The following is a 19,382-nucleotide window of genomic DNA, read 5'->3' as shown; positions in this document are numbered from 1 at the left end:
AAGGTTATAAGAAGGTGGTCCAACACAATGCCTTATTAATACATTATACGCAATTATATCAGTGTGTTCAAATGTACAACCACAGCAAAATATTACAATCGAAAACATTTTACGTTATTTATCTCTGTTAACAATACATGCTCTCTGTCTCTCTTTTTCTTACAGGCAATAATGAGGGGCACCTAATAGGGGCTTTCGATGCTGGCTGAACATTTCCGTGACTTTTTTGCAGTACAAGCTAGAAACTGAATATGCTTATTATAGTTTGTGTAGAGACTTGGATGACATGTAGTGATGCCAATAAATTATAACCTTCTAACTGTGATTTTATAGGGAAAAGCTTACTAGAGGGATGCCTGGTGTTTATCACATGTTTTATCACAAGTACAATGTATCACAATTAGACAGCTTTGCATCCTTGAAGAATCACATTTAACATGCATGTGTAACAACATGTTTTATTATTAGGAAAGTGCAGCAAAATAGAAAGCAGTGGTCTACAAATTTCAAATAAGTTGAAATGCATTTTATTTTAATATTAAAAAAGTAATTCGCTACATAATAACTGCAGTAGTTGACAGACAAAATGCTTCTTGGAAAAAAATAATAATAATAATAATTAAAAAAAATATATATATATATATATATATATATATATATATATATGTGTGTGTGTGTGTGTGTGTGTGTGTGTGTGTATATATATATTTGCATTGCTATTACGTTTTGACCAGGGCACAAACGTTTGATAAAGCAATTGTCATACACCACATGTTAGGATTATTTGTAATTTCCATTTTTAAAAGTAGACAAAAATACAATTGGGTATAGGTTGTTCATTCTGTTCTCAGACACTTTATTTTTATGGTGTCTTTGTATTTTCTAAAAAAACAAAATCACACTAAAGGCATCGAATATAGGCCTTTTACATATAAAGCAGAATGCATTGTAACATTCCCACTGACAATACTACAGTCTGTCCACATTTGTTTCGTGACCTTTTTACAATTAAATTGTGTACGTCTGTGCACTACAGTGTATCCCAATTCAGTGCGTGTGCTGGGGGTGATTTCTAATGTCACGTCCACGCTGCCTGGGGCTTTAAAACTAAATTGTTTACTTTGCTCAGATTCTGCGAGCGAGGACAGAGTTCTGCTGACGTCACGCCAAGGTGGGATTCCAGGGATTCTTCCCGGACAAAAGCTCTGTCCGCGTCTGCAGAGCTGCGCTGCACAGCCGGGGAGCAGACACGGTGAGTTCGGGACGTTTTACTCTATGGTCCCGAAAAGCAAGAAACGTGCAAATGGGAGGATAAGATAGGATGGTTTCCCAGCAGAGAGCAGCGCAGTGTTGAGTGATCCGAATTGTTGCAAAAGTATGTGCAGCGATTATTTAGTTCCTGCAGTTTTGGTTCATATCGTAGGAGATCAACTTGTAATACTCGCGACAGATATCGTTTAATGACCCCGATCATTGCAGTACATTTGACAGCATCAGTCCATGCTGTGTGCCTGTATCCTTAGAGTCCAAAACCGCTTGAAACGAGGAATATATTTAAGGTTTGTGGGTCATGAAACGGTTTATACATATAAGGTATGATACAACATCCGATTACTGTATGAATCGAAAGGGTTTCTTGAGCATAGAAAGTATTTCAACTTTTGATTTCTTGCACGATTTCGTAATATTATTTAGGCTACATAAATAGTTTCTATTTTTAGTTTTGTTTCATGCTTTTGCCAGATTTTCATTTTCCTTTGGGCACTTTTCTCTCGAGAAACCATAAATGACTGTGTGCCGATACAATTATAATGGCTTAAATGCCCAGACTTGTTTTTTTACGTTTGTTTGCCTTTTTTTTTCGTCAAGAAGTTTGGGAACAATTATAACTTGAGGGTATAAGTGTAACATAGTTTGAAGATCATTCAGTGAACACAGCTGTGCAGACTTTCTAGTACAAGGATTACATAAATGTTCTCCTGTGGGCCTCCTCTTTCAGAGAGTGAGAGAGGGCATTGTGCCTGTGTTTGCTAGGGATATTTATTAGCTACTGTCTCTGTATTTCACACAGAACAAATTAAAACCGTACAAAACCCTGTCTTATTAATAATGAATAGGATCAACGTGGAGTTAATATGTGTGTGAGACAACAACATGCTCAAAACGGGGCACACACCATCACAGCCAGTAGCATGTATTGTGTCTCATGTAGGACTTTTTCCAAGCAGAAATCTGGATTTATACAGGGGGGGACAGAAGTTATGTGGAAAAAACAGGATTATTCAATTAAGTATAGGTGTGCCTGTGTATTTAAAATCCTTAATTTCATTCAGTGCAGAAGGCAGTGAGACATTAGCAGGAATTAAGTGATGAGGGTGGTTGTGTGTTGCAGAGTCCTCAGAGTGGCATCATGTCGCTGAGAGAAGGACTGAAGACGGAAGAAAACCTGCTGCTGATGCAGGAGCTGGAAGACCGACTGAGAGAGCAGATTGACCGTCTCGAGCACCTGCGGCTGTCTGCCACGGAGGTGAAGGACAACATGGCATCGGTAGGTGACATGTATTGTGCCAGTACTGATAATCCTACCCCTGACCCTAATATGCAGCTGGTTTATGCTTGTGGTTTCTGACCCAGGTCCTGGTCTGGCCCCAATCCATAAGGCCTTAAACTTGCTTTTTGACCTCCATTTTGACTACGTTAGCCATTATGGATTCAATTTGTTAATGGAAGACACGTCAGGAGACCCAATAGAGATCCAGGGATGCAGACTAAAGGATGTTTGGACATTCTTAGGGAGTGTTTACTGGGTGGGTCTGTACCGCTGTACATCACATACCTATGATCCTCCTTTTTAGATGTAGCCTTCTCAATTTTGCCTCCCATGTATTAGCCTATTACCTGTGGTTATTTACAATTAAAATGGCATCGCTGCATAAAATGAGTGCTAAGCCTTCTCATGCAACAGCAAAGGAATAATCAGTCTGGTTTAAACTGTAAGGATTGCTAGCCATCCTTGAACTCAGTGGTTTAGCTGAACAGCAGAGACTGATTCACTACAGCGGTTGACACCTCTCGGGGCAGCTAGACCGCTCAAAATAATGATAGAGATCAAAGTGCCCTTTGCGTACCTATGTGGTTTGATTACAGCAGAACAACACAGAACTGAAGGTGTCCATTGCCGATCACCTGGACTGGCTGGCACGACTCACTGAGCGCATGGAGTCCCTGCAAATGAACACAACAGTCTTCGTGCAGGTGAGAAGAGCCACTGGGTTAAAGAGTGATAGATTATTATGGGTCCTGCGTTTCAAAGGAAATTTGTATATACAGTTCCCCTTGCAGTAATGTAAAGTTTTCTTCTAATGTACTGTAGGTGACTTAAAAAAGCAAAACAAACAATATAAAAAACAAACATATAGTCTCATAGTTTCGTTTTTGAACTGAGCGCTTTGTCCAGTACAGTCTCTATTGAAGCAGTGATTGCTTTTACAGTCAGATGATGGTGTATGGCTGACGCGTTTGTTGCTTTTTGATTGCAGATGAACACCAAGCCTCGTACCTGGGGCAGCAAGCAGGGCCCCAAGAGGTTTGGTCGCTGGCCTAGGCCCCTGCTGAACGACGACGCCCAGTCTGAGTTTGGCTGGTCTCCTGTGCGCACGCGGAGGAACAGTGATGCCGCATCTGAGATGTCGTGCGCCTGGTAGCAGCTCCTCTACTGTCACAGATTGTAGTGCTTAAAACACAGAACACAGAATGACCTTTCACCTCTGCCAGCCGTCCACCAACCAGAGAGGGTGACCTCTTACCTTTTTTTCCTCTGAAAATCTGTGCCACTTTTCACTCTGAATATTCTCATGTTTGTCTGGCCACTGTGAGTATAGGAAAAAATATAATAAATAATAATACACTTTGAGGTTATGCCTGTTTTATATGAGGCAAGGTGATGTCATACTTTTGGGGATTGGATCTCCGGATTAAACTGAGTTTGGTGACGTTCCATCCTATTTGAATCTTCATTGAAAAAGCTTGTAACCCAGAACATGTCAATACTGATGTACTACTGAGCCACATCAACATACTTACAGAAATCAGAAACAAACTGCATTTCATGTTTTACACTATTTTGGAGGAAGATTGCATTAAAAACATGTACCTTTTACTTACGACTTTTAGTCACGAGTAGTGGCCTGGTTGTTGGACTGATTGATTTGTGATTGTTGTATCCTGGTGTTGTTGGCCATCGATTCTTGTGTCCAATTTGTATTTGTATATACATTTTTCACATAATTTTAGAGCAGTCCCCAAAATCCAGTCTAGAAGGTGTTATTATAATTTGGAATCATCAATAATGTTACACCCTCTTCATTTTGAATCACCAGTTTTACTCACAGCTATGACTCAGCACAGGAGGCACATAACACACACACACACTACTTATGCTATGAAATGTGCTCTTACATCACTGTAATTGAGCAAGAATTATAGCACACTAGCATTTCATCTATGAAATAATATTTTGTTACAATTTATCAAGGGCATGAATTAGTGCCTTGCAAAGGTGTTCAGACCCCTGACCAATTCTCTCACATTACTGAATTACAAATGGTACATTGAATTGGAGTAATGGTGCACCAGTCAACCATATCAAGAGCTCTGCACAACACTGGTCTGTACGGGAGGGTGGCAAGAGGAACCCGTTACTCAAAAAGTTCTGTATCACCCTCTGCTGGTGTGATAGAGCCTGTGTCTCCGTGCTTCATTGGGTCCTGATTAAGGAAAATAAAGTGTTACATTGGTGTCGGAAGTGGGGAAGCATGGGAGAACACAAGAAATGCACAAAGCGGTGCAGAAGACGACGCAGCAGAAATAAATTCTAGGCAGCAACCGGGATGAACGGGTGGACGCCAGATGAGAGCGCGGTGCAGCTCGCTTCAGAAAATGCTTCAAAGGTCTGTATCGTAGAAGGTGAAAGTATGGTTCCAGAAAGTGCTGTCATTAACCACGGTTTCTAAGGCGAGAACAGGGTATTGTTACTTTGGCTATGAATGCCAAATGTTAGCTCAATACATTTAAAAGTTCAAAGGTTTTAGCATTTTATCTTGCTTCCAATCCTTGGAGCTTTTCCAGATCTGCAGGGACACACAGACCCGGGGACAGAAATGGAAATTGGGCTTAAAGACATTGGGCATTCAAGACAGATAACAGGAGACACTTAATCACACATCTAAATCTCCGTTTGGCCAACGTGTAGCTGCTCGGATCCAAGATGAGATTCAGGTCAGTTTTGCCCTTCCTGCTGCCTGAGGGGCTGGTTGTCCTGGGCTGGTACTGGTATTCGTTGCGCCAGAAACCACACGCTGACAACTCAGGACACGGAGGAAGACAATGGCAGTGAGAGCGAGGCTGACCTCTCTGGAGGTGAGTCACAGACCTTCGAGTCGTGATCATTTCTTTCTCTTACACTGCTGCTTGTGTTGTAAATAACACTCATGACCTCACTGCACCAGTTCCAAGGACTTGCACAGCAGCCGATGTCTGTTTAGAGCACACCGTTCATTAAAGTGCTGTAAACCACTGTTTTTAAAGTGTAAAGGAAAATTATGTATTGTTACTTCAGCTGTGAATGCCAAATGTTAGCTCAATACATTTCAAATGCTCAAAAGTTTGAACATTTTATCTTGCTTCATGGTGGTGGTCTGTGTGGAGAAATGAGGAGTCCTTCATCTGAACTCTCCAGCTCAGGGGGTAGAGGGAACCATAAAGGCCTGACCCCAGAGCTCAGTAAGGGCCATGACAGATTGTCGAGCGGTGGGGGGGCGTTCAGACACTGAGGGCAGTTATCAATACAGCAGACTCTGGCAGGAGCTCAATCAGAAAGAAGGCACTCGCATGGTGGCATCCCTCTTATTAGAGGGCCCCATGCCTTCTCGGGGGCCCGAAGCAACCGCTTAGTCAGTTAATGAATTTACATTTTAAAAAGGCCTTGATAATTCTAACTATAATTCTAAGAGCTTGGGTGGAAAGAAAAGCAGAAGACTCAGTGGGTTCAGGATTCAGAAACCCTTTTGTGCGTGTGCATGGATCTGTCCACCCACAGGTACAGCCGACCAACCTGCAGAAGAACAGTGTTCAGGACGTAATGCCAGAGTGCGAGTTGACCATCCGTGGACACTTCTGTGCACCATACATCCCACACTGCGATACATTCACTGCCTGGTCAGATGTGTTCGTCCTATACCGAGTGTAACGGGTTGGGGGGCCCGTCACAAGAAAGGGCTGTATGTAGGCGGGGTCTGGTCTTGAACACACAGTAGGGAGGCAGGCAGAGGGTACAAAACAGGCCTGCTGTCGTGTTATTGCTTCCCTTAATGGCAGGCACAGTGTCCGAGCACTAACTAAACAAACAATCCCCAACTACAAAACACCACTAGCAATAATAACAGTAAATGCCCGGGTCGGCAGAGCCGAACACCAGTCAGACAGAAGTACGACAGGAGCAGGGCAGGTTCCTAATCAAAGTCCGTTACCGGTGGGAGGTTGTCAGACAGTCCGGGGTTTAAGAGGGAGAATGGTCCAGAAAAAGGGTCGTAAGCCAGTGAATCCGTCATCGTCTCTCGTCTCTCGTCTCTCGTCTCTCGTCTCTCGTCTCTCGTCTCTCGTGCACCCTGGTACCCCCCAGCCATGCATGCACACACTGGTTTGCTTCCTGCTTCCTTTTATAGGGGAAGTGGGGGGGGGTGCTATGGCCATAAGGAGCCCTGCTGGCTTCTTGGGTTTGGAGTCTTGGAGGAGAGGTTTTGTAGTCTCCTCCACTGAAAGACCCGCCCTGACCCCAGCCTTGCCTCTCACACTGCCACATGACACATATTCACACAGTGCTACCGTGTCATTCACTCCATACTTAGAGCTTTAAATGAGGGAAATTATTTATAGGCCACTAACTCAAATATTCCAAATGACACTTAGAACAGGGGATGTGCTGACTGACTGGAAGACAGCAAATGTCAAACCAATCCACAAGAAAGGGGACAAAACTGAGCCAGAAAATTACAGACCAATCAGTCTCACCTGCATCACCTGTAAAATGTTGGAAAAAATTATTAGACAGAAAATAGAGGAGCATCTTAATGAAAACCATATTCTTGGAAATAGTCAACATGGGTTTAGACGAGGCAGATCATGTCTTACTAATTTATTTAAAAATTTTGAACATGCAACTGCAGCTGTAGATCACATGAAAGCATATGATATGATATACTTAGATTTCCAAAAAGCTTTTGATAAGGTTCCACACCAAAGACTGATCCTCAAATTGGAAGCTGTAGGCATTCAGGCTAATGTAAGTAGATGGATTATGAACTGGATGATGTATAGGAAACAGAGGGTGTCGATTAGAGGAGTTGCTTCTAACTGGAGTGAGGTTGTTAGTGGAGTTCCACAGGGATCAGTACTAGGGCCTTTGCTTTTTCTAATCTATATTAATGATCTGGACTCTGGGAAAGTTAGCAAACTTGTCAAATTTGCAGATGATACTAAAATAGGTGGCTCAGCAGATATAATCTCGGCAGCACAGGCTATTCAGAGGGACTTGGATAATATTCACACCTGGCAGATGAAATTCAATGTGGACAAGTGCAAGGTTTTACATGCAGGTAACAAAAATGGCCACTATAATTACACTATGGGAGGAATAGAACTAGATGAAGTAACGCATGAGAAAGATCTAGGAGTCTGCGTGGACTCCTCACTTTCTCCATCCAAACAATGTGGGGAAGCAATAAAAAAGGCAAACAGGATGTCAGGGTATATTGTCAAAAGTGTAGAATTTAAAACAAGGGCAGTAATGTTCAGACTGTACAATTTGATCCAGATCGTTACAACTATTTTCCATCTTGAATGCCTTGAAGCCCAATTTCCATTAGTCTGGAAAAGCTCCTCTGGTTTGATGTAGTCGATGCCTTTCATGATTTTGAAGACTTGGATCAAGTCCCCATGTAGTCTCCTCTGTTGCAGGGTGAAAAGGTTCAGTTCCCTCAGTCTCTCCAAGTAGGACTTTCCCTTCAGACCTGGAATAAGTCTGGTTGCTCTCCTCTGAACTGCCTCTAAAGCAGCGATATCTTTCTTGAAGTGTGGAGCCCAGAACTGTCCACAGTATCCAGATGAGCTCTAACTAGCGCATTGTACAGTCTGAACATCACTGCCCTTGTTCTCAATTCTACACTTTTGACAATATACCCTAACACTCTGTTTGCCTTTTTTTATTGCTTCCCCACATTGTGTGGATGGAGAAAGTGAGGAGTCCACATAGACTCCTAGGTCTTTCTCATGCGTTACTTCATCTAGATCTGTACCTCCCATAGTGTAATTATAGTGGACATTTTTGTTACCTGCATGTAATACCTTGCACATTGAATTTCATCTGCCAGGTGTCGGCCCACAACTGAATATTATCTAAGTCCCTCTGAATAGCCTGTGCTGCCGAGATTGTATCTGCTGAGCCACCTATTTTAGTATCATCTGCAAATTTGACAAGTTTGCTAACTATCCCAGAGTCCAGATCATTAATATAGATTAGAAAAAGCAAAGGCCCCAATACTGATCCCTGTGGAACTCCACTAACAACCTCACTCCAGTTAGAAGCAACTCCTCTAATCGACACCCTCTGTTTCCTATACATCAACCAGTTCATAATCCATCTACATACATTACCCTGAATGCCTACAGCTTCCAATTTGAGGATCAGTCTTTGGTGTGGAACCTTATCAAAAGCTTTTTGAAAATCTAAGTATATCATATCATATGCTTTCACGTGATCTACAGCTGCAGTTGCATGTTCAAAATTTTTTAATAAATTAGTAAGACATGATTTGCCTCGTCTAAACCCATGTTGACTATTTCCAAGGATATGGTTTTCATTGAGATGCTCCTCTATTTTCTGTCTAATAATTTTTTCCAACATTTTACAGGTGATGCAGGTGAGACTGATTGGTCTGTAATTTCCTGGCTCAGTTTTGTCCTCTTTCTTGTGGATTGGTATGACATTTGCTGTCTTCCAGTCAGTTGGCACATCCCCTGTTCTAAGTGTCATTTGGAATATTTGAGTTAGCGGCCTATAAATCATTTCCCTCATTTCTTTAAGTACTGTTGGAAATATCCCATCTGGCCCAGGTGATTTGTGTGTTTTTAATTCTGCTAGTCCCTTTAGTACCTCCTCCTCATTTATCCTGATCTCTATTAGGGTTTGACTGGACTGATTGGCAACCTGTGGCATGTCATCTGTTTTTTCTTTTGTAAAAACCTCTGTGAAATACTCATTTAGAACATTTGCCACATCTTGTTTGTTTTCCAAGATACTTCCATTTTTGCCCTTTATCCGTTTCACCTCCTCCTTTATTGACCGCTTGCTGTTGGATACAAATATGTTTATGGGCGTCTAAACACTTAATGCAGAAATCTTTTAACACTGCTTTATGTGCTTTTACATAACCATTCATTTTCAGGGTTTGTGCATTTACAGTTACAATTCCTAATGCTACCAATAAAATATAGAGACTTTTGACTAATATTAGCAATATACACCGATCAGCCATAACATTATGACCACCTGCCTAATAACGTGTAGGTCCCCCTTTTGCCGCCAAAACAGCCCTGACCCGTCGAGGCATGAACTCCACTAGACCTCTGAAGGTGTGCTGTGCTGTGAAGACGTTAGCAGCAGATCCTTTAAGTCCTGTAAATTGCGAGGTGGGGCCTCCATGGATCGGACTTGTTTGTCCAGCACATCCCACAGATGTTCGATTGGATTGAGATCTGGGGAATTTCTTCCATTGCTCCGTGGTCCAGTTCTGATGCTCACGTGCCCATTGTAGGCGCTCTCGGCAGTGGACAGGGGTCAGCATGGGCACCCTGACTGGTCTGCGGCTTCGCAGCCCCATACGCAACAAACTGCGATGCACTGTGTGTTCTGACACCTTTCTATCAGAACCAGCATTCACTTTTTCAGCAATTTGAGCTACAGTAGCTCGTCTGTTGGATCGGACCACACGGGCCAGCCTTCGCTCCCCACGTGCATCAATGAGCCTTGGCCGCCCATGACCCTGTTCACCACTTTTCCTTCCTTGAACCACTTTTGATAGGTACTGACCACTGCAGACCGGGAACACCCCACAAGAGCTGCAGTTTTGGAGATGTTCTGACCCAGTCGTCTAGCCATCACAATGTGGCCCTTGTCAAAGTTGCTCAGATCCTTACGCTTGCCCATTTTTCCTGCTTCTAAGACATCAACTTTGAGGACAAAATGTTCACTTGCTGCCTAATATATCCCACCCACTGACAGGTGCCATGATAACGAGATTATCAGTGTTATTCACTTCACCTGTCAGTGGTCATAATGTTATGGCTGATCGGTGTAATAAGGACATTAAGCCCTGCATATAATCCATTTTAATGTGAATTGTATTGTAAATGTTGAGGAGCATATTGTGGCTTACTGTACTGAAAAGCTACCTGCTTACATCCAAACATTAGAAATTGAAGAATTGAAGTTCCATGTAAAGCATTATGGTAGTTAAGTGTAAATTGCGCTTAATGCTTAACATGGAAAACTGCACTGTTGCATTGATGGTAAGCTTAACTTAACTACCATACTGCTTTGAACTCAAACGAGACCAATGAACAATTAACTCCTGACAGTTGTACCCTAGTACTGATACAATTCTAGGTTTGAAACCTGGGAACAGCTAAAATTTCATAGAAAATTATGTTTGAGCTTGTTTTGAGGGACGGCCTTTTCTCGGCAGTGCCTGGGTGGTGTGATGCTGCTTCCACTTCCTGATTATTGATCCAGCTGTACTCATTGGGATATCCAAACACTTGGATATTATTTTGTAACCTTTTCCTAATCTATGCATTTGTATTACTTCATCTTTCACTTCTGAAGAATGCTCTTTGATCATAATTTCCCCTCAGATTCACAGCCTGGCCAATGTTTTTTATACAGAAAATGTGACAGCAACTTCAGTGGTTCACAGGTCATTGTGTCCTCATTGGGGCAATTTCTTTCATCCATGTAAACTGGGAGCGTCCACAGCACAAGGGGTGAATAGTAATGCAAGCAACATATTTCAGTGTTTTTATTTTTCTTACAAATATTTCCCAACATAAAACCAGTGTCATCTGAAAATAATTGATTTTGAGTTTCAGTGTTTTGAAATAAAATATAAATCAGAAAGATATTTCACTGTACCGTTTGTAATTCAGTAATATGACAAAACTGGTCAGGGGTCTGAATACTTTTACAAGACTCTACATATATAAACTCAGCAAAAAAATAAACGTTCCTTTTTCAGGACACTGTATTTTAAATATAATTTTGTAAAAAGCCTAATAACTTTACAGATCTTTATTGTAAAGGGTTTAAACAATGTTTTCAATGAATGCTTGTTCAATGAACCATAAACAATTAATGAACATGCACCTGTGGAACGGTCGTTAAGACACTAACAGTTTACAGACGGTAGGCAATTAAGGTCACAGTTATAAAAACTTAGGATACCAAAGAGACCTTTCTACTGACTCTGAAAAACACCAAAAGAAAGATGCCCAGGGTCCCTGCTCATCTGCATGAACGTGCCTTAGGCATGAGGACTGCAGATGTGTCCAGGGCAATAATCTGCAATGTCCGTACTGTGAGACGCCTAAGACAGCGCTACAGGGAGACAGGAAGGACAGCTGAACGTCCTCGCAGTGGCAGACAACGTGTAACAACACCTGTACAGGATCGGTACATCCGAATATCACACCTGCGGGACAGGTACAGGATGGCAACAACAACTACCCGAGTCACACCAGGAACGCACAATCCCTCCATCAGTGCTCGGACTGTCCACAATAGGCTGAGAGAGGCTGGACTGAGGGCCTTGTAGGCCTGTTGTAAGGCAGGTCCTTACCAGACATCACCGGCAACAACGTGGCCTATGGGCACAAACCCACCTGCGCTGGACGTGATTTCATGCAAGACAGGAATGTCAGTGTCTGCCATGGCCAGCGAAGAGCCTGGATCTCAACCCCACTGAGCACGTCTGGGACCTGTTGGATTGGAGGGTGAGGGCTAGGGCCATTCCCCCCAGAAATGTCTGGGAACTTGCTAGTGCCTTGGTGGAAGAGTGGGGTAACATCTCACAACAAGAACGGGCAAATCTGGTGCCGTCCATGAGGAGGAGATGCACTGCAGGACTTAATGCAGCTGGTGGCCACAGCAGATACTGACTGTTACTGTTGATTTTGACCCCCCTTTGTTCAGGGACATATTATTCCATTTCTGTTTCATGTCTGTGAAACTTGTTCAGTTTATGTCTTCGTTGTTGAATCTTTTTATGTTCATGCAAATATTTACACATGTTAAGTTTGCTGAAAATAAGAGCAGTTGAAAGTGAGAGGACGTTTATTTTTCTGCTGAGTATATATAGTAGTGAAGATGGCTTGGCTGATCTTGAGGGTATACATTAGCACTGATCCAGGTAGATCACACAGACGGGTACAAGCGGCTGCAGCCCATGTGACTGGAGACACTTTCTGGTATGTTCCACAGCAGTCCCCGCCCACAGCTCTCCGCCCCAGCGCTGTCAGCGAGCCCGGTTTCAATAAAGCTCAGGAGAAGCGTGCTGCTGTGAGGAGTAGTGTGGGTGCAGCTGGGAGGAAGCCTGCTATTCTGTAACACGTCCATTTTAAAAATCAGCCTGTAGTAAAGATCTTAAAACACACACAGTTTAGCCATGGCAGAAAGTGACTGGGATACCGTGACTGTCTTGAGGAAGAAGGGCCCGACGGCGGCGCAGGCGAAATCTAAACAGGTACTGTGGGGGAAACATGGTGGCGTCTCGCAGCGGCGGCTTTTCCGGCGGAGTTATCTAATCGAGCCCGAGGACTGGCCACCAGAGAGTGGGCCCCGCGCATTGTTCAGATCATGTTTCTGAAAGCAGAGAAACCGTTGCACGTCACGGATCATGCGTGGAAACGCTTTTATTGAATTTGTACCGTAACATGGAGGCTGCATTTTACCATCCATTTGTGTTAGGATGGGGCCGTAGAAATGGAAACTAAGGTCTGTTTATTGACCATTACTCCATTACCCCCCCTATCCGACGTCTCTGTTTTGAAAGTGTGCCACCAACTCAAATCCTGGTTTACTCGTTTTGTAAAGTAATCTTGCTTGGTACAATAGGCGTTGGAAATGCCACTTCTGAAGGACATGTTGGCCCACAATAGTTTGATAATATCCAAGATGTTGAAGATCAATGCCAGTGACGATGACCATGATATTTACTCCGGTCTTCCAGCTTTTGCATGACTTCTCTGGCTTTTAAAAGGGGGAATCGGCGTGCTGCAGGAGGCCTGTCTGGCAACTCCTCACACAGGAGACCAGTCTGTGCCAAAATGAATACGTGTTGGTAGGAAACACCTGTCATATTGAAATCCCTGTTTATTATGAAAGTTATGTCTATAATTGTGGGTTTTGTCTTTCAGGCTGTTGCAGCAGCACAGAGAAGGGGAGAGGAACTGGAAACCACAAAGAAATGTAAGCATCCTGTGTAGAAGTCCAGCTATCATGTTTGCAAGGAGAGAGACTTGTTTGGGACTTTTTTTTTTTTTTTTTTTTTTTGCATCCATCTACACCAATGCTAGTGATATTTTGCAGAGGGCCAGGAATGCTGTATATCGGAGTACAGAGAAAACATTTTGTAGCTTGTCAGGGTTATTGTATGAGTTAAGGACCTGTAGTGGGTAGTTTATAATTATAAGGTGGCTCTAAAGGTAAGATCAATGCTCATGAGCCAAAGGAAATGGCCACCGTTGCAGTTGATTTCCTTGGCAACAACTTAGTCTGCAGTACAAATGAAAGCAAAAGTGAAAAGCTTGGGAAATCCCTTTTGTAAATGATCAGTTTACAATGTTATCCTCCACCCCTTTGTTAGTACATGCATTTAATGCCTATATTCATGTATGCAAACTAAGACTTGAGATTCTACAATTGTGATGCAAACTGATGCAAAGCTAATAGACATTCTGGCTAATGGTTTCATTGGATTTTGTATAGTTTGAAACTGTATGTTGTAGCTTTAAAATAAATGTGCCTATTATAAAAAAGGCTTTACATCAGCAATAGCAATGCCTTCAATTTATACAAAACCTTTTTAATTGATTTACCTGATTTGTGTGCTGTTGCAGTTCAAAAGCTAGTCTAGACAGTTTTTGTGGTTTGAGTTTTGTATTGTAGCGTCAGTTTTGTGCCTCTTCAGAGCTTTTTGTAATCCGAGAGAGTAGTTATTTAGACTGTAGGTGAAACAAACATAAAACCTGATAATGTAACCACCCCCCCCTCCATTTCTATTTAAAAACCAATACACTTCCCACCCTTCTTGGCTCCCATAATGTCTGGTTGATGCAGAAACCTGGAGGATTGCATCATGTCAATTCAGCTGCTGTTTAAAGCACTAGTTAACACATGATGTTCACTAGGAGTGACCTGTACTTACTTACTGAACTATTTCCTTAAAAAGAAATCAGCTGTGTTAATGTACAATATCTAAATCTAGAAGTCATTTAACACTAGATGGTGTGTTGTGTGTATATAGATCTTGATATGCTTATCAAATCATCCTGAAAAATAGTTCACCTTTCTGTGTTAATCAACATGAAGGAGATTTGAGGTAGGATATCATTATAATAAATAATTATGAAAAGGTTATTTATTGTATATAATCCATAACTGGTAGATTCAGTGATTCTTTTAAACACCATTTATTTTTATTTTTTGGCTGTTAAAGGGAATGATGGAGTGAATACATGGGGAAATAGCAGTTGATGGGCAGAAGATGTGTTAAAGCCCCTTAGGAGTTGCTCGGAGCATAGGTCTGTGGTTGGACAGTGATTTTTAAATGACTTAAAACCTGATTAGATACTTTAAACGGAGAGCTTTACTTATCTGTGAATGAACAGGGGCTGCAGGACAAAACAAACAGCACTTGGTGACCAAAAACACAGCCAAGCTGGATCGGGAGACAGAGGAGCTGCACCACCAGAGAGTCTCGCTGGAGGTGGGCAAAGTCATCCAGAAGGGCAGACAGGAGAGGGGAATGACACAGAAAGACCTGGCCACTGTGAGTAATCGTGTCAATACGTTTTGTCATTTATCAGGGTAATTATAATGTTTGCACAAAGCAGTTGACATTTAATTGGAACAGGTTTTTGTTTACCTGTTGTAGTGATCCTAAAAAAATGCCCGAGGTCTTTGGTAGTGTACATGTCCTTCAGCAAACCGCTTTCTTTTCTGGGATGTGATTCTGGGCAGTAGCTCTGTGTACTGACATGCTTTCATGATATTTTCTTGGCATCGCCTGGCAGTTCTCAAAACAAAATGTTTTATAATATGTGGTGTTGTCAGTCTTGTGGAAACAAATACTGTGATGTTGCTTCCAGGTTTATTTCTTGAATGCATGCATGAGGAATTAAAGTTCTCCAGCCCAGAAGCCAATGCAAACAATTTAAAAAAAAAAAAAAAAAAAAAGCAAATGGTGAGATTCTGAGACTTCAGCACCACTTATTCAAACTATTAAAAACAATAATGTTTGGGCGGGAGCAGTTTCCCTTGCTGCTGTCAGTGATCGCAAACATGCCACAGCCTTGAGGAAAAAAGTGATTGTTAGGCTTTCAATGTTAAAACAACCACTGAGGATCCACAGTTGCTTAATTGTTTTAATTCCTAGTAGATAGTAGTGTTTGCCTTATTTGACTAAGAAGTCTTTGGCATTCTGAACAGTTAAGGTTTATTCTCAAAACATTTGTGTTGCATTACATTCTTACCTAGGTTTTGCATATGAGCTCTGTTGAAATGGTGGTTTTGTTCATGCAGCATTTGATAATTACATGTTTAAACATATAAGGCAAGCTGTATATGAAACCTGCTACTGTTATGGTATTGTGAAAGATGAATGAATAAGGATAATTTCGAATGGCTCTCTGGCTCCAGCCAGCATGAGGTCAAATACATACACAAAAAGAGAAGGTGAAGCGTGCCCATCTAGCTCAGCCTTCAGACAGCCACTCCTGACTAGCTCGCTTCTCTCTCCTTTTAAACTGTGCACACATCACTATGGTTTTTGGGCCTTCTAACAGTCTTTGCTCTGACCACTAGGTGTGTTTTTCATGGTTTTATTTGGTATGATTAACAATAAATAATGAACACGTTAATGTTTGCAAAAGACCAAATGTTCAACAATTAAGATATTAGAAATTCTGTTTTAGGAATAAAAAGTATATATTTATGATGGAGAGAAAAATATCAGAAATGTTTCTGTGAATAGATTTTAGGAATAATGATTAAACTGAAATGCATTATTTTGTGACTTTTTTTTCTTCTTCCCGTTCTAGAAAATCAACGAAAAGCCCCAGATCATTGCAGATTATGAATGTGGGAAAGCAATCCCTAACAACCAGGTTTTGGGCAAGATTGAGAGAGCCATTGGTGAGTATCTGAATCGACACAATCTGTGACATCAGGAAAAGGTCGACATCGACCTTTCAGTTTCCAATATAATGTTTCACTGAACTGACAACTAACTTTGAGCAGTACCAAAATGCATAATTTGATTTGGTAAACTTTCAGAACATTTTGGTTTTACCCAGAGTGCTGAATTTGAAAAGATTCACGGATCATATGAATTGAGATCTGTATTTGAGTATTTAAGGGAAGGATGAAGGCACAGGGTGGCGATGGCCATTGACCGCAGTGTAGCTGTGCAGCCAAAGAAGGTTTCTTCCTGTGAAGTACTTGTTAAAACGGAAAGTGATTAATTGCCCTAGCGATTGGCCTAGTCCCCAGAAACTAAGGTCATCTCCATTTACACACTGCTTTATAAAATGTAATAACTGTTTTACCTTGGTGGGGCAAATATTAAAATCTATGAAACAATTAATGGCACTTCCCCTTATGTTACTTTTTGTACTTACCATCATCCTTTTATGTGCATCTTTTTCTGTACCCTATACATTTGAATGTCCTTAAATACAAGACCTGGTTTGACAGATTTATCTGCATTTCCAAATGCAATTCCTAGATTAATGTGAATACATCTGAGAGCGTTTCTCTGGCTTCTTTAGAATTGATTTTATAATAATGACATTACTTTTATAATGGTGTTCATTAACAGGGAAAATCTACTATTGAATCAACTGGTGATGGACAATTATCCTTAAACCAGAGTGTTGACTTGGCAGAATCCACTTGTAATTTATTCAGTGTATCTGCTTGTAATGTGTTTTTAAAGGCAGATAAAGGTTGTACTTGTAAACTGAATGGGACTACAATCAATTTCAAGTTTATGTAAATACTCATTTTATTGTATCCTGTTAGTGATGTCGCTCCCCTGCGCTTTCAGTAGTGTGCATATCCACTGTGTATCAGATTTGTCTTTGTGAAGCCAGTTTGTCATTTGTTGTGACGGAGAGAACTGGGCACTCTGTGATGGTGTATCTGTGCATCTTTGCTGCAGTGATCCTGTGACTTGGCAGTCGATCGATGTTTATTAATTTGCTCAGGTTTCTGTGAAACTTGGAGGGCAGTGGTCGATGCAGGCTCTAATGTTTCATACATGACTGCGACTGGAGTTGCATGTCTCGAGCTGGAGGCAAAAGTGCTAACGGAAGTCGAGGTCTTCTAACAAATACTACAGCCTGCATAGAGAGGATTTGATTGCTATTTTAAAACTCTTAAAACAAGTTAACCTATATTTAATGAAAAAAATGACATGCACACAGACATGCATTTGGCTTTAATATAACCTTATTTTAAGGTTATATTTTGAGGTCTGGACATTGCCAGAGAAAGTAACATTACAGTCCTTGCAGTATTCAGTGAGAACTTGTTGCTGGAGGCGGGGCATCATTATAGCTGGCAGGGAGTGGATTGGCTGCAGCTGAACCAGTGCTGCAGTTTGACTGGCTGGTTTTGAGGCAGTGACTTTTGGATCCTGCTGAAGTTAAAACTGGAACAGTTGTGGAAAAGCTGGGATATGCACGTACTGATTATGATTTGTTCTCTTGAATGTACAGTCGGGCATTTCACTGTTCCAGTGTGTATTGTTTGATGCCAGTTTAATCTGGAAGCTCATTGGCCTGTTGACACAGTCGTTTTCTAATTGTGTGTAGAATATGGGCTCTAGCCGCATACACTGCCTTGATACTGACCTGTCCCATCATTCCTCAGGGATGAAGCTACGTGGGAGGGAAATTGGACTACCCCTCGAGGCCGTTCCCAAGAAGAAATGAGCACAAAGCCTCGAAGTCAGCTCCCTGTACCAACGGGGCTGATCTCGCCCGGTTCCCACTGGTGAACCGGAATATTCAGTTTCATTGCCAAGCTGAAGAATGAAGGCATTCAGACTTGATTTCCACATACACACAAATAAAATCCCAAATTGCTGTGATTTTAAAAATATTGGGTTTGGCATGGATTGATCTACTGGAGAAAGTTGATCCAGATTTTTTTTTTTTTGCAAACTTAATTACCATATTTTTTCCATGGTCATTTGAGTGATTTCTTATTTTCCATTTCAAAGTGATTAAAGCTGAATCTATTTTTAGCTGTGCTTTAAAGCATCTCTTGGAGTTTCTAGGGTATTGATACACTTAAGCCTGGGACACCCAAGTTTTTTTTTTTTTTTGGCTGGACTTAAAATAAAGATGGAACCCTTTGGCAATTCACCTGTATCTGTGGCTTTCATAAAATTTTATTTGACGTGGCAGTGTTTTTCTACTTTAGTGGTGGGTCCAATGTCACAGTCACAGCTTTTCAAACTTACCAGAGGCTTTTTATTTTTTATAATGTTATATTTATTTACATCATTACTATGCCATTATCTTGGGTGCTATGGGGGTTAACTTTAAAAGTTCACAGGAAAAACATAATCATGCAACACTCATTAATTGAGCATTGGGTATCTATTTCAGCATCTAGTGCCCGGTGTCTGTACGGACAGTTTGGGGGCAGAAAATTAAAATCTGAAGTGCAAGTACTCTTGTCTTGGTTTTGTCACATTTGTTTTCATCAGCATAACTATTTTGGTACATTACATTGGTAATCTTGAGTCAATAAGGCCTTGCCAGACTTTAAGACCTATGTATATATAATTTATCTATTTATGTCCCACATCTTTTCTTATTTTGTAAGGATACTCATGCAGTGGAGTAGGTTATTTTTAAGTATGAACACTCCTATCTGTAAGTGGTGCACATGACTGCTTGCACGTGCTTTTCATAACATGCTTCGGAGAATCTTCCTCTGATGTACCCATTTATTAGTCCCTCAGCATTCTCTAAACAACAAC

The 19,382-nt window shown here is 41.4% G+C and overlaps 1 protein-coding gene across 1 annotated transcript; it reads left to right on the top strand.

The window, feature by feature from the left end:
* The first annotated feature begins 12,630 nt into the window (after nt 1–12,630).
* On the top strand, nt 12,631–18,759 carry edf1 (endothelial differentiation-related factor 1). Its single transcript, XM_066712850.1, has 5 exons — nt 12,631–12,851; nt 13,525–13,576; nt 14,998–15,158; nt 16,429–16,522; nt 18,263–18,759. The coding sequence occupies exons 1-5, from the start codon at nt 12,774–12,776 to the stop codon at nt 18,322–18,324; spliced, it is 447 nt and encodes a 148-aa protein (XP_066568947.1). The 5' UTR covers nt 12,631–12,773; the 3' UTR covers nt 18,325–18,759.
* The last annotated feature ends 623 nt before the right edge of the window (nt 18,760–19,382 follow it).

The sequence above is a fragment of the Amia ocellicauda genome, chromosome 9 (genome assembly GCF_036373705.1).
Source record: "Amia ocellicauda isolate fAmiCal2 chromosome 9, fAmiCal2.hap1, whole genome shotgun sequence".
Classification (NCBI taxonomy): domain Eukaryota; kingdom Metazoa; phylum Chordata; class Actinopteri; order Amiiformes; family Amiidae; genus Amia; species Amia ocellicauda.
Note: the sequence above shows the minus strand (reverse complement) of the source record. Positions and strands in the feature narration are given on the sequence as shown.

Coding starts and splice junctions, on each gene's coding strand:
- edf1 (XM_066712850.1), top strand. CDS start 12,774: ATGGCAGAAAGTGACTGGGATACCGTGACTGTCTTGAGGAAGAAGGGC. Junction 12,852..13,524: donor CGCAGGCGAAATCTAAACAG/GTACTGTGGGGG, acceptor TTTGTCTTTCAG/GCTGTTGCAGCAGCACAGAG. Junction 13,577..14,997: donor ACTGGAAACCACAAAGAAAT/GTAAGCATCCTG, acceptor GTGAATGAACAG/GGGCTGCAGGACAAAACAAA.